Source organism: Arvicola amphibius, chromosome 5 (genome assembly GCF_903992535.2).
Source record: "Arvicola amphibius chromosome 5, mArvAmp1.2, whole genome shotgun sequence".
Classification (NCBI taxonomy): domain Eukaryota; kingdom Metazoa; phylum Chordata; class Mammalia; order Rodentia; family Cricetidae; genus Arvicola; species Arvicola amphibius.
In genome coordinates, this window is record NC_052051.1 from 24807672 (window position 1) to 24822496 (window position 14825).

General features: G+C 54.5%; 1 protein-coding gene across 1 annotated transcript; it reads left to right on the forward strand.

The window, feature by feature from the left end:
- Positions 1-2788: 2788 nt before the first annotated feature.
- On the forward strand, positions 2789-14579 carry Scrt2 (scratch family transcriptional repressor 2). Its single transcript, XM_038332200.1, has 2 exons — positions 2789-2921; positions 13795-14579. The coding sequence occupies exons 1-2, from the start codon at positions 2789-2791 to the stop codon at positions 14577-14579; spliced, it is 918 nt and encodes a 305-aa protein (XP_038188128.1).
- Positions 14580-14825: the final 246 nt, after the last annotated feature.

Below are 14825 nucleotides of genomic sequence, written 5' to 3' on the forward strand. Positions count from 1 at the left end.
CTGGCCTTGTCACCTCCTTCTTCTCGTCATTCAACACACTCAAGCTTGTTGCTACCCCAGAGCCTTTGAACATGGATTGCCTCCTGGCCCTGTCTTTGCTTGGTTTTCCCGTCACTGGCTTCCATCTTGGCTTACGTGTCACCTCTCCTATTTGTGCCAGCTCCTTGTCTAAAGGACCCACCAGCCTCCAACATCTGATGTTAGGCCCCTCCCAGCACAAACACCTCTCTGAAAGGACAGTTTTGACTTAGTCCATCCAGTGGGGACTAGGAATGCCTACCTCCATGTTAATCCACAAACATGAGAAATGAGTGCTCAGCCCTGCATGCACTTCCTACGGGCCAATCACCAGTCTAACTCCTTTATAGGCCGATAATGTGCCCAGCAACACCCGAGTCAGCGACATGTATTATTTCCGTTTGTAAATGCAGAAACTGAGGCACACATCAGCTGGGCAACTTGCCCAAGATTCCACAGCTATATGGAGGGCTGGAAAACCCGGGCACACATTGTTTAAAAAAAAAAAGTATGTTGTGTCAGATACGGGCAGTCATTGTCCTCACAGGCTCAGAGACTGGTGGGCAAGCAGGCTTTGTCCCCAGTAATGGAAGTCAAGGCCACCATCTATGGGATATGCCACCTCAGCTAAGTCTTGAGGACAAGAGGGGTTAGCCGGGGTAAAGGACACTCTCATCCTGCACAGAGACCAAGAGGGTAGTCAGGCTGCAGAGCTGGAAGCAGGCTCCTTAAGTCTGTGAGTTGAGGGCTGTGGTTATCTGAGGCCAAAGCAAAACAAAACAAAACAAAACAACAACAATAATAAAGTCCCAAGGGACAGAACAGAACAGAAAGCAGTGCGACTAGGAAGTAAACAAGATTATGCAGAATCTTGGCAAGGCCAGCTCCCCAAATGTTACTGGGAGATTTCTCAGCCACACTTTCAGGACTGCCATAGACCTTGGCTTCTTGGTGCCAAAGGATACTTTGGAAACTGCTGCTGACTCGCTGGCTGTGTGACCTGGTCTTTCACTACCAACTGGCACTGGAGGACCCAGCCCCCAAGAACAACCCCACTCCATCAACTTTGGATCCATAATAGATGATATGGGCCAGGAAGAGGCCGGCATCCCCAGAGTCCAGCGCTGGGTCTCTGGCACACTGACCTTACCCCACATTTGCTAGGCTGATCTACCACCCCCGGGTTTGCATGGCTGCCTCTGAGCAGGAGACTGAGCTCTCCAGTTCCTTGGTCCTTTTAAGGTGTGGGTGCTCCCCCAGTTAGGATTGGATGGGGGGGTCTGCTTAGATCCTTCCAGAGACAAAGGAGCTGACCTGCAAAGAGTTCCAGCAGGAGCCCTGCTCCCCCTCCCTTCCCCTCTCTCCCTTCTCAGTCCACGTGTCTCTATTGTCTGCTCCCCCGCTTCAGGGAAAGACACAGCCTCGGATGTGTCAAAACCACCACCCCCCGGCAGCAGGGAAATTAATTACTGGGCGATTTTCACTTCCTCTCGCAGCGCTCGCTTGAGCTAGGCACTGGAACAGGACCCGCTGAGTGAGGCCGGCATTGGCATGGGGGAGCGGCTCCTTCCACCAGTTCGGAAAAAGAAAGTTGAATCCCAAACACAACAGGGGGCTCTAGTAGGAGCCCAAGCTGGGGGCAGGGAGACTTCTAGTTAAATCTGGGCATCCACACTGCCACTTCAGAACTGGGGCAGAGGGAGCCGACTACAGACAGAGGGTGGTGGCTGGCCGGCTCACTCTTTTCATCCCCCTCCCCGAGTCCCCATGTGCCTGATCCCACTTGCGCGGGGCCGCTTACCCTTCAATCTCCTTGTCTTCTCCCTGTATTTCGCACCTTTTTTCCCTTTCTTCGCATCCACTAGAGGGTGTGTGCGGGGAGGGGAGGGGGGCTTCCTTTTATGTGTCCTGACCTCTCTTTTTCTCCTGCGGGTGCCTGAGTGTGTGTTGCCACTTTCTCCCTGTGCCTTTTTTGTCTGTTTCTCTCTCCTGTCTTTTTGTCCTTCTCTTAGTTTCTCTCTCTCTCTCTCTCTCTCTCTCTCTCTCTCTCTCTCTCTCTCTCTCTCTCTCTCACACACACACACACACACACACACATTTGCGCACACAGTCTGATTCATTCTCTCTCACACACGCACACACACACATTCGCGCACACATTCTGATTCATTCTCTCTCTCACATACACACACACACACACACACACACACATTCGCGCACACATTCTGATTCATTCTCTCTCTCTCTCTCTCTCTCTCTCTCTCTCTCTCTCTCTCTCTCTCTCTCTCTCCTCTCTCTCTCTCTCCTCTCTCCTCTCTCTCTGCGCCTGTGTCCCTCTCACTTTCTCCCCTCCTGCCTGTTCGTTCCTCTCTGCGCCTGGCCTGCCCCCTCCGCCGGTTCAGGGGAACGTGTGCGGAGCGATTGTCCTGGGGGACATTTGATGGATTAGAGCGCTGAACAGTTCCATTGCTGGGGGACCACCTGATCTCCTCCAGCCTGCGTCCCATATAAAGCCGACAGCCGGAGTGCTGAGCACAGCTCCAGCGACCGCCAGTGTGCGCGCCGCCGCCGCCGCCGCCGCCGCCGCCGCTGCCGCGCCCGAGCGGCACCCGAGCCGGAGCCGCGGCCGTCGCCACCCAGCCGGCTCCGCGGCGGCCCGCCCGCTGGGAGCTGTCCAGTGCTGAAGCCCGCGCCGACAGCCAATCGCGCCGGCCGGCTGCCTCCCCCACCGGGCCGCCAGTGCCCCGCGAGCCCCCCGCCCGGCGGCACCATGCCGCGTTCGTTCCTGGTGAAGAAGATCAAAGCGGATGGCTTCCAGTGCAGCGGGGTGCCAGCCCCCACCTACCACCCCCTGGAGACTGCCTACGTGCTGCCCGGCGCCCGCGGGCCTCCGGGGGACAACGGTGAGTGGGCTCTAGGGGAGGGGAGCGAGGGCTCCCCAACTTGGGTCACAGAAGGGAACCCCAGAGGAGACGTTCCTGGCCGAGTGCGCCCCCGGGACTTCCTGAGGGCCTGCCGGGCGGGGCTGGTGCTAGGTCGTACAAAGGAAAGTGGCAGGGTCGACTAATCCCACAGCCACGCGCCAGCCGGGACTTTGAAAGTTGTGACCCTAGAATATGGCTGGAGTGAGGGGGTGACAGAGAGAGGACACCCTAAAAAGCTAGTGAAGGCGGCTTGGAGTAACCTCTCACTGTTGAAGGAGGAAGACTGGCTGGCTGTGTGATCCCTGATGGGAAGGTAAGGGACCAGGACTGCCAATTCCTGTGGAGAGGAGATTGGCTCTTTGGGGAAAGTGGGCGCACCCCGCCTCCCTTCAACCATACTCCCCCTGGCAATGCCAGACAAGTGCTCTCCAGCCCTCCTCTCTCCAACTCTTTTGTTACCCTCTGCCACATGCCTGCCAAAGGCTGGGCCTGTCCTAGGGACTCAAAAGATGAGATTATTGGAAAGGGTTCCCCCAGTGCGCCTTCTGGTCCATTGGACTGCACTCGTCCTCTCCGGCTTCTCACCCCTAACAACTAAACCTGCTGCTCCTCTGAAACCCTCTATGTCCTGCCCCACCCCCACTCCTCATCTCTTCTTGGAGCAAGTTCTTATAAGGGAGAAGGGTTTGGGGGACAAGAGAGGTCATTCAAGCCCCAAAGGGGGTGACATTCAGATGTCAAGAGAAGGGTGCTTCTGTGAAACTGTTTCTCACCAAGGGGAGGGATCATGATAGCACTCAACAGCCCCACCAGGACAGGTGTCTGGGAAGGAGGAGTCGCTTTGGTCGGTGAGACCTCTGACATCACAGGGCTGGCAGAACAAGAGCAAGGTACTAAGAATGAGTCTGAACTGGGAACGGAAATGGCAAGCAGAAACGCAGGAGGTTGGGGGTAACTCCTAAGAGACTTCCAAGCGCTTAGCCACTTGCCAGCACTCTGCCGAGCCAGGTGAGAGAAGGTGCTGAGCAAAGCACTCTGTGACCTCATCAAGGTCACAGAAGTTAGGCAGCCAGCAGGGTGCTTCTTAGAGCCCCTCAGCTCCTGGCTCCACTCAGCTACCCACAGACCCCTCCACTCCTTTGCCCTCATCTCCCACTCCGCTGTCCCCTTTTCTTAACCTCCAGGACCTTGGGGTGGAAGGCAGAAGCCCAGGAGGTGTCTGGGCTGAGGGCTGGCAGGACAGAGGGCGGACCTGGAGTTGTGCCAAGACTGGGGAACATGTGCGGGGAGCTGGTGTGAAGGAAGTGAAGTCTCTGAGCTTTTGGGGTCCATTGGATCCCTTAGGAGACTGACATAAAACTCTCCTGAGGCACCCTTGATCCTGTCCCTGGGCCAACTGAGGAAACCCAGAGAATTTCTCAGCCAAACTGCAGGCTGTTGCTCAGGAGGGAGGCAAGAAATGCCTTGCCTTGAATTTTGTCCAAACAGGCTTTGGATAGACCCCCACATAAACGCTGGGGAATACCCATGGAGATGGAGGTGTCTTTACAGAGGTCCCACCAGTACAGCAGCCTAGAACTGCCCCTGCCTTTGTCTCTTTCCTAAAGAGATAGATCATCAACTCCTTGCCCTCTGGGAAAGCCTGGAACTGCTGTAGCTACGCACCTGGCTTGGGACTCTGTGATGACCTTGGGCAAGTGCCTTCCCTTCTTTGGTCCTCAGCCTCCCCAGCAGTGCAAGCAAGAGCTTAGATGTCATGTAATAACTTCCAACTTTGACAAGCTCGGTTTCCGTGGAAGGTTAACTGATGTCAGAGACACTGGATCTAAGGGGGTGCTGGGATCTGCTGTCATGGTTTCCTTGGGGCTCTCTCTTCACCCACTATGTCTGAGAGGGGAAGTTTTCCCAGATTAGGTCTGTGCCAGCTGACTCGTGGAAAAGGCGTCTTGCCCTGTCTGCTATGAATGGTTAGTGTGGAAATCGGGATGGCCCGCGTAGCCTTTCAACTAGAAAATATAGGGTCTGCTCTGTCTTGTTTGCAAGGGCCTCCTCCCTCAATGGGGTGTGGCCAGACCGGGCAATGAGGGCTCCCTGAGTGGGTAAGTGTTCTGAGGGTCCTCAGAGAGCCTGCTGGCTCCTGGTGGCCCGTTGTCTCTCCGCTCTGCCGGAAATAACCTTGCTGAGCATTTGAGAGAAGTGTGAAAAATTGCTGAGCTGACGATTTCCCCCCTCTCTCCCAGCGTGTGTAAGTGTGCTGTGTAAACAAGGGGAAAGAAAGGAGGGGGGGAGAAGAGAAGAAACAGGGAGGGATGGAGGGAGAAGGAGGAAGAAGAAGGGAGGGCCTGGGGCTGGAAGGAGTTCCAGTTATTAGAAAGATCCTCTTACAAGCCATTTCTGCAGCTTGGGCTTCAGGGTTAGGATGAGGCTGGAGGTGGGGGTCATGGAGGGAGGGGACTGTGGATGCAGAAACCAGAGAAATTGGCTTTCTCATAAAGGCAGCGAACCCCAAGTGAGGTGAACCCCCAGCTCTGGGAGTGCCTAAGAATTTTAGAGAATTCCTGAAGAACACCCCCCACACACATCACTGGCATGCAATGCTCCCTCCCCCACCCTTTTCTAGTCTCTTTTTAGCCTCTAAAGGTAAACATCTTGTGTACATGGTTCTAGACTGACTCCAGACATACAGAACCTCAAATAGAGAAGAGACGCCCCCTCCAAGTTGGAAGAACTCAGGAGAGAGTCTTCCAAAGCTCCTAGAAGAAAAGAGACAAAGTCCTAAGTCCCCCAGCTTTCAACAAGCCTTCTTCCCCTTGGCGACCTCCATGGAGCCTTCTCTTCTCTCTGTTCCCAGGGTGTCTCTGAGCATAGATTTATCTCTCGGAAGTGCCAACTCTTATTCTCCTTCCTCCCCACAAAACCTAGCCCTCCAACTCTCCCAAGCCCATCCTCCTAGTCCCAGAGCCCATTGCTCTGGGCTAGGACTCTGCAATTTGGACAAGGCAGCTGCTTACTGTCTGCATATCAGTGGTCTCTATGGACCCCTGCCAAGGACATCTCCCCTCACACATGCCTCTGACCTCTAGCTGGGAGCCAGGGCCCCTCCCTCTCTACCCTAGCCCTGTACTACCCACACCCTTTCAGAGTGCACCCTCCTGGCAGACAGGGATCAATGCCGATCCAATAACACAGTTGTCTGCCCTCTGCAGCTACATTAAGTCTCCCCCAGCAGGCTGAAGAGCGCTCCTAGCCTACCCATGGGCTTATCTAGCTGACCACATTACACCGGCTTCCACTTCCTTTCACTGCCTCTGATGGCGCCGAGTAGTCGCTCCAGAGCTGGGCCTGGGAACCCAGTTAAATAGAACTATCTTTCCCACACCTCAAAAAGTCCATCTGGGGATGCAGGGGACTGTCCAAATCCCTCAGCTGAGGGAACCCAGAGAAGGCTGGGTGGGTGCCCAAGAACACACAGCAGGCCCATGTGTTTGTAACCATGTGGCCTTTGGCATATTGATCTTGGTCTAGAGCTGAGGTCCAGATTAAAGACATGTACATGTCCAGGTCCGATGTTTATATCCAACAACTTCAGGTTGAGGAGTAGACCCAGACTCTAGGTCCAAAGTGTAAAGTACCTAAGCTTATAGGACCAGTTCTGGTATCCAGAGTACATCCAATGCCTAGAAACTGCTCCAGCTCCAGATTCTGGGTCCAGGACTAAGGTCTAGATCCAATTTCCAGTCCAAAGTCATTCCAGATCAGCTCAAGCTTGCCTAAGGTAGAATTTTTGGGGTAGCTTTAGCTTATCTTCCTCAGCCTCAGTTTCTCTGTCATGACACAGTAGCTGAGCATGCCCTAGTTCAGCTCTGACTGGGGACTCAAGAATCAGTTTCCCTATCAGGGCTCAGTAGGAGTGTGGAATAGTAGGACCCACCCAGAATGTGAGATCTGGGTCCCTAAGGGAGACGGGAGATGGCCATGATTCCCGAGAGAGGGCAGGAGAGCACTCCAGGCCAAGGTCTCTGGGGTCACACACATGTGCACACACACTCATCCTGCAAAGAGAGGACAGCTTGGGAGAACTGCTGCAATCTATAGAAGGAAAAAGGCAGGGAGGGTGCCTGGGATCTAAAGATGATGGAGCCTGGCATACATCCATATCAAGTGCTCTAGGGCCCATAGCCTGGGGGCCTTTCGGGGGGGAGGTAGCCTGAGATGCAGTTGGGCAAGCTGGAGGCCCCAGGCCCCTGGGCCTGCTTTCCTGGTGTTTCCTCCTGGAGTGAGTGTCTGCTGCCAGTCTCTGGGTAAGGGGCTTTAGAAGGGGATCTTTTGATTGTACTCTTCTGGGGCAGAGAAAGGGAAGGGCAGGAATGAGGAACGCAGAAGAGAAGGTAGGCTGTGTGCAGTGCACCTGTGCTTAGGAAGCCCAGAACCAGCAAAGCAGAGAGAAGCAGGATGCAGCCTCAGCAGCCAGTGCTAGTAACTCCGGACCCTGAGCCACTACTCCCATTACCATAGCCCCTCGCAAAGTCCTTCCTATTGATTCCCACGGAGCCGTGGGCCTCCCTGTGAGACACAGGAACTGGGTCACTGTCAGGAAAGCCCAGAACATAGGGAATTTCAGGAGTCAGGGTGGGGGAGGAGAGTTGGAATTCTCTAGAAGCCCCTTGGGCCTGGGTCAGTGGGCAGCGGCCCCAGGCTCTGCAGTCCTGGTTGTGTTCAGCCAGACCCCTCACTCTGCCCCCTGCACCCCTGTGGGCAGATGTACAGATGTACCAGCTGCCAGGCCTTTAGAGAAGGTGGGTGCCATTCTGGTCCAGTGCCCAGGGAACAGCTAACAAAGATGCTATAATAGGGGGAGGGGGAGGTACCCAGCCCCTTTGCCCAGCTCTGCGAGCAGACAGGAGAAACTATTTTTATCCTGCTTTGCTGCTGACAGACCTGGCTTTCTGCTCAGCTGGCTGGCGCTGATTCTTGAGGCCTGAGGCCCTGGCACAGCAAGAAATAGCTCTAAATATACCCACGCAGCATCCCCGCGGCCCCCACTGCAGCAGGATGAATCCTCTCCAGGAACTCAGCAGCCCCCTCTTCTGCCCATCTCAGAACAGGGGGGTGGGACTGGGGCTAGAAATTCCCTGGAGGATACTTGGCACCCTGGCAGTCTGGGGAGACACCGGGGAGAAGAGCTTTGGGCTCCATGAAGACAAGGCGGCCAACCAGGCAGGCTCTGGTGAGAGCTCGTGTGACCCCGGGAGGATCAAGGCCCCTCTCCAGACTCCAGCTTCTTCAGAAAGGTGTGGGAGGGTATGACCTTAGACTTGAGCTAATGTCATCAAGCCTCAGCCCAGGCTTCACACACAGTAAATGCTCAGTAAGTGTGAGTCACTACTGTTGAGTATCATTTACAAAAATGAACAGAGAGCCGCTTTTTCTAGAGCGACTGCTTCTCCCCAGTCCATCAATACCCTACGAGACACAGGCCAACTGGATGGCACTATTGGGAGACACCCCCACCTAGCTGCTTCTCTCCCCTTCCCCACAGGCCTCCAGTCTCTCTCTGGTGCTCTGGAGGAAGTACTGGCTCTGGGTCCTGAAGCCTGACTCCCTGTCTAGTGACCTTGGCCAAGTCCTCTGCCCTCACCAGGCCTCTGGCATACTGTAACAGCTGTTCCCATGGCTGGTTGGTGCTGACTTCAGAGCTAGCAGACACAGTAGGACTATAAGAGTCCTCTCAGACCCTAGGGTCAAGCAGGTGCATAAAGCAGTGTGCAGGGACCCAGCATGTACATCTTCATCTTCATAATCTCTCTTCCTATCACTCCTGTGGCACTAGAATTTTTTGAAATGGATGCTGCAGTCTAAAGCGTGCAGACTCTTGGGCATTCTCAGGAGGCACGCACACCACCTGAGCACTCCCCACAATCATGGCAGAGGCTCTTCTGGTCCCCGTCCCTGGGATTTCAGCCTCAGGATTTAACTGAGGTCACACAGCTAGAATATGCACAGGAGCCGGGAGTGAGCCAAGTGTCTGCTCTGCTGGTCAGCTGCAGTCTTCTACAGCCCAGCCCCGAGTGGGTTCTATGCTAAGGTTGGTTCAAAGCCTGGTGGACAGTGTTGCAAAGGATCTTCCAGGGCTCAGGCCAAAGAAGCAAGGTGCCTTGCCCAAGGTCACACGGCAGCCTGAGACACTATGTCTCTGGACATCCCCAGAAAATACAGGACTAATAATGGCAAGGGCTTGAGAGGCTGGATGCCGTGTGCCTGGTGTTGGCCCGAGTGCTGTACATGTGTTATCTCATTCGCTTCTATGAGAAACTCCCTTGTGTAGGTATGGTGGGCTAATCCTGAACCCTCTGCCCGGTGTCACACAGTGGGGAGACCTCTGAAGAGAACGGGGAGTATGAAGGAGTAAGATGTAGAAGGGACAAAGGGCATCACAAAGGAATTGGTTCCACCATAATACAGAAGAGTCTTCCATGCATCCTAGTCAACCTTCTTCCCATGCATGCTGAACCCAGAAGTTAAGCACCCTGGATAATGAATGTCACAGAGTAAAACCCACCCAATCTGGACATGACCAAATAAAGTGTCGTCATATGATGTTCCTATGCTAAATCTCATAGACACTGGACATCGGCTTATGGAGCTGGTCCTGAAGGCAATCCCGTATGTATCCCTAGGCAAATGAGCAGCGGTTGTTTGAGGAACCCCTCTATCAGAATAAAATGCTCCAGTGCTGCAAGTCACCAGCAGAGGCACCACAGGCAGCACATGAGTTGAGCTCCTACTACGCACTAGCTTTTCTCATCAGAATACGACGGGGAAATTACATAACCCAAAAGAGGCAACAGAGGCTCAGAGAGAAGCGGCAAGATGCCCCCAGATGGGCACCAAGGAAACCAAATCACAGAAATCCAGACAGTGAATCTAGCGTCACTTCACTTCCTTGGGACTTGGTGTCTGGTCAACCACACTGTTGTGAGGACAGAAGGCAGTCACTCATGCAAAACACTTCAGACAGAGCCTAACATCCAGTGAGGGTCCTTTACTGACGTTGCAGAGGTAGTCAAGTAATTTGTCCAAGGTCACAGAGTTATGGCCAGGAATGTAACTCAGTAACAGAGTCTAGCATGCACAAAGCCCTGGGCTCAGTTCCAAAGGTGGGGGGGAGGGCACAACTGAGGTATGATCTGATGGACCAAGGTCACTGTACTGGTTCCTTTTCTGTTGCTATGATATGATAAAACACTATGAACGAGGAAACTTAGCAAAGTTTATTTGGGCTCCTGGCTCCAGAGAGATACAGATCCATGACCGCAGTGGCGGTGTGGCGGCTGGAGTAGGAAGCTGAGCACTTACATTTTCAATGGCAGGCATGAAGCAGCGAGAGCATTCTAGAAATGGTGTAAGGCATGAAACCTCAAAGCCTGCCCCCCACAGACACACTTCACCAAGTCACACCTCCTAAACCTGCCCAAACAGTGCCACCAACTGGGGCCAAAAATTCAGAAATCTAAGCCTATGGGAGACATCTCATTCAAATCACCACAGTTACACAGTTGGGTCTGGTAACAGGACAGCCTCATGCAGACAGACTGCTTCCCAAGTTATGCTTTTAACCAGTACGTCACTACCCATTAATAAGAGCATACAAAGTGGTGGTCCCTGCCTGGTATAATGGCGCACACCTTTAATCCCATCACTTAGGAGGCAGAGGCAAGTGGATCCCTGTGAGTTCTGGGCCAGTCTGGTCTATGTAATGAGTTCTAGGACAGCCAGAGCTACACAGTAATACCCTGTCTCGAAAATAAAAACAAACAAACAAATAACAAGTAAGTAATGAACCGTGCTGGCCACATGATCAGACCAAATTACATGACCACTCCCTACCTCATTTACAGGGACCCAAGGCACAGGAGGACAGATGATGACTAGCCCAAGGTCATTCTGCTAGTCCCTGTGTTCTGGCATCAAACTGCCCTCCCCTTACCATGGCTGGGGCCCTATGAGGTGCAGACCTGTGCCAAGAGCAGGCAGACAGGACTGCCGACAGCTGGGCTGCCAGGATGGTAAACCAGGCTAACTGGTAAACATCTAATTACGCTCACTTCACAAGCACTTACCGGGTACCACTGATGGGGCCCTGTAGACCAGAGAGGCCCAGCCACTACCTGTTCCTGGGGGTTCCCTAGGGTACAGGGAACACGCAGAGTGGTGTGGTGGGTTCTACTCTTGGTCCCGCCCCATGAGCAGGTCCCACCACTCTTGGTCCCACTCCATGAGCAGGTCCCACCACTCTTGGTCCCACTCCATGAGCAGGTCCCACCACTCTTGGTCCCACTCCATGAGCAGGTCCCACCACTCTTGGCCCCGCCCCATGAGCAGGTCCCACCACTCTTGGCCCCGCCCCATGAGCAGGTCCCACCACTCTTGGCCCCGCCCCATGAGCAGGTCCCACCACTCTTGGCCCCGTCCCATGAGCAGGTCCCACCACTCTTGGTCCCACCCCATGAGCAGGTCCCACCACTCTTGGTTTCCTTATCTGTCAGGAAGACATTTTTGAGAGGACTCAGATGTGGCAATAGAGCTCTTAGAAAAGAGCCTGGCACCCAGGAAGTGCTCAGCAAGCAGCTCAGTAGTTGCACCACGTAGGGAGCTGAAGGAGGAGAGGGTCTTGGAGTAACCACCAAATAAACAACGCAGCCCTTGACAAAGTGACAGACCGACTCCTGGCATGGGCGGTCTGACCTTCCAAGCTGAAAGCAGAGGGAGGGAGATGAGTGCTTCCAGGGTAGTCACCCCTACTCTTGAATTAAGTCTCTACCACTGTCCCCTTGCTCCTGACCACAGAGTCCCTTACTGTTGAGTCACCCACCCTGACTCCCCAGTGATTTCTTGTGCACAGCAGGTCCTGTGCAGACCACACACAGGACAGAGAAATACAGACACAGGCTAGGAGTATTGGAAAGTGGTTTGTCCAGATCTCAACCTGGGATCATCCCAAATGCCAGAAAAGGCAGAAGGCTGGAGGATAGTCAGCCAGGCCCTTTAAGAGAAACGAAGCTGGCCAAAGTGCCCAGCCTGTCAGACCTTGCTGGAATCATGCTTACAAAGCCCTCTTCCAGCTGCTCCTTCATGGGTGAAGCCCTGGGCAGAGGGGCGTTACAGGTCCCAGAGGTCAGATGGAGAGGGGCAAATGGGAATGCCACTCCTCAGCTCCTCAGCTGTGGAAGCAGGGGAAAGGGCCTAACCTCTATTGTTCTCTGGACTCAAAGGACAATGGGGACACTTGGTAATTAAGTGCTGGATGATACGTTTGCTCAATGTCTGCCAGGAACTCTCTGAGAAGCCCAGCCCCCAGGGTCCCCAGGGAAAACACTAAGATCAGAAGAGGCCATGGGAGTCAGAGACAAATGGTGTGGCCCCTGCTCTCCAGAAGCCCCTCCAAGTCCCCTGAGAGAGCCTCAGCCTGCCCGCACAGCAGTCTCTCAAACACATGACAGACAGGATTTCTGGTCCAAACTCCAGTAGAACAGGTGGAGAGTGAGCCTCTCTCTCTCCTCTCTCTCTCTCTCTCTCTCTCTCTCTCTCTCTCTCTCTCTCTCTCTCTCTCTCTCTCACACACACACACACACACACACACCAAGGGCTCTCTATCCTGGTGTAGTGATTACACGCCACACTCTTGACTGGTAAGTCCTCTTGAAGGGTGGAGTCTAGTCGGGCTCTGATTCCTTTATGCAACATTCACTCGTCACACAGACCCAAGCCTAGAGAACTCCAGTGCAGTGTGGTGGGAGAGGCAGACAAATAAGCTTCATCGAAGCACTGTTCGAGCAGAAAGAAAAGATGTGTAATTATAATGCTAACATTTACATAGCAATTATTGTGCACTCTCGATTTCTTTACATGTGTAATGGGAACTATATTCCTATGATGATTGAATTAGCCTTTGTAAAGGATAAAGTCCAGGCTGACAGACGGTAAGTGCTTAATACTTACATGCTTATCACTTTATATTGGGTTCTGTCAAAAACCCTGAAGTTGGGTGTCTACTTACAAGCTCCATTCAAAGCAAAACATTTTTTTGTTTTGTTTTTTTGTTTATCCAGACAGGGTTTCTCAGTATCTATGGAGCCAGTCCTGGAACTCATGCTGTAGACCAGGCTGGCCTCTAACTCACAGAGATTCTCCTGCCTCTGCCTCCCAAGTGCTGGCATTAAAGGTGTGCGCCACCAGTGCCCGGCCAAAGCAAACATTTTTAAAGATAGGATCTCGCTACATTGCCCACACTGGCCTCAAATTCCTGAGCTCAGATGATTCTCCTGCCTCTGAAATTTGATGAAGGCAAAGGCTGTTTTGTAGTATCGAATGCTTTCAGTCCCAGCACTCAGGAGGCAGAGACAGGAGGATCTCTGTGAGTTAGATGCCAGCTTAATTAACTACAAAGTAAGTTCCAGGTCAGCCGGGACTACATGGTCTCCTAACAAAATATTAAAATAAAATAAATAAATAAATAACAGGGACTTATATTGGAGCATGTTACAGAGGTGAAAAGGCAAAATAATTCTTGGGGTGGGGGTGGGGGAGAGCATCTTTGGACTGCAGAGCTTCTGCAAGCTTAGATTGCTTGCTGCCCCCTATGCCTCAGTGAAAGGCTACTTCCAGCGCGTTGTTGTGCACACTTGTGACAATGAAGGCCAAGTGGGCAGAACCGAGCCAACCTCAGCACCAACAGAGGTTCACCCAGGAAGGCCCAGGTGGGCAGGCCGGCTGGGTGAGCATCGGTGCAAGGCGGCCGGTGGGGAACACCCCTCATCTCCCATATCCTCACTCCCCTACTTGTCACCTGCAGGTTATGTGGCGCACTGCCTGCCCACCAGCGGCTACGATGGCGAGCAGAAGCCTGGGCTGGAACTGGCGCCCGCCGAGCCCGCATACCCGGCCGCGGCGTCGGAAGAGTACAGCGATCCCGAGAGCCCGCAGTCCAGCCTGTCGGCGCGCTACTTCCGCGGGGAGGCGGCCGTGACCGACAGCTACTCCATGGACGCCTTCTTCATCTCCGACGGGCGCTCGCGGAGGCGCCGGGCCGGGGCTAGCGGGGACGCGGCAGGCGCGGGCGACGCCGGCGGCGGCGCGGAGCGCGCGGGTCGCTCGGGGGCGACAGCGGGCGCCGGGCATCGGCACGCATGCGCAGAGTGCGGCAAGACGTACGCCACGTCGTCGAACCTGAGCCGCCACAAGCAGACGCACCGTAGCCTGGACAGCCAGCTGGCGCGCAAGTGCCCGACGTGCGGCAAGGCCTACGTGTCCATGCCCGCGCTCGCCATGCATGTGCTCACGCACAACCTGCGCCACAAGTGCGGCGTGTGCGGCAAGGCCTTCTCCCGGCCCTGGCTGCTCCAGGGCCACATGCGCTCGCACACCGGCGAGAAGCCCTTCGGCTGCGCGCACTGCGGTAAGGCCTTCGCCGACCGCTCCAACCTGCGCGCGCACATGCAGACGCACTCGGCCTTCAAGCATTACCGCTGCCGCCAGTGCGACAAGAGCTTCGCTCTCAAGTCCTACCTCCACAAGCACTGCGAGGCCGCATGCGTCAAGGCTGCCGAGCCGCCGCCCCCCGCCGGCCCAGCCAGCTGAGTCTCCGCTATGCCGGGTGCCCGCAGAGGTTTCTCCCACCCCTCAGTCTAGCGTCTCCCCTGCCTGCACCCTCGGCGGGGTGAGGGTGAACCCCATCTTGACCCAGGATTTTCTTTTCGACCCCCACCAAGCCCACCACTCACTTCCTGCACCAGATCCCCTTTGCGCCCACCCGCATTGTCCATTCTGGCCACCACTCGGACCTTGACCCCAAGTCTGGCCTTCAAGGCTTCCAACTCAGGCACC

Bases quoted from the DNA above. Each gene is read 5' to 3' on its own strand.
- Scrt2 (XM_038332200.1), top strand. From the start codon at position 2,789: ATGCCGCGTTCGTTCCTGGTGAAGAAGATCAAAGCGGATGGCTTCCAG. The intron at 2,922-13,794 runs GTGAGTGGGCTC...TGTCACCTGCAG, and splicing joins CGGGCCTCCGGGGGACAACG to GTTATGTGGCGCACTGCCTG.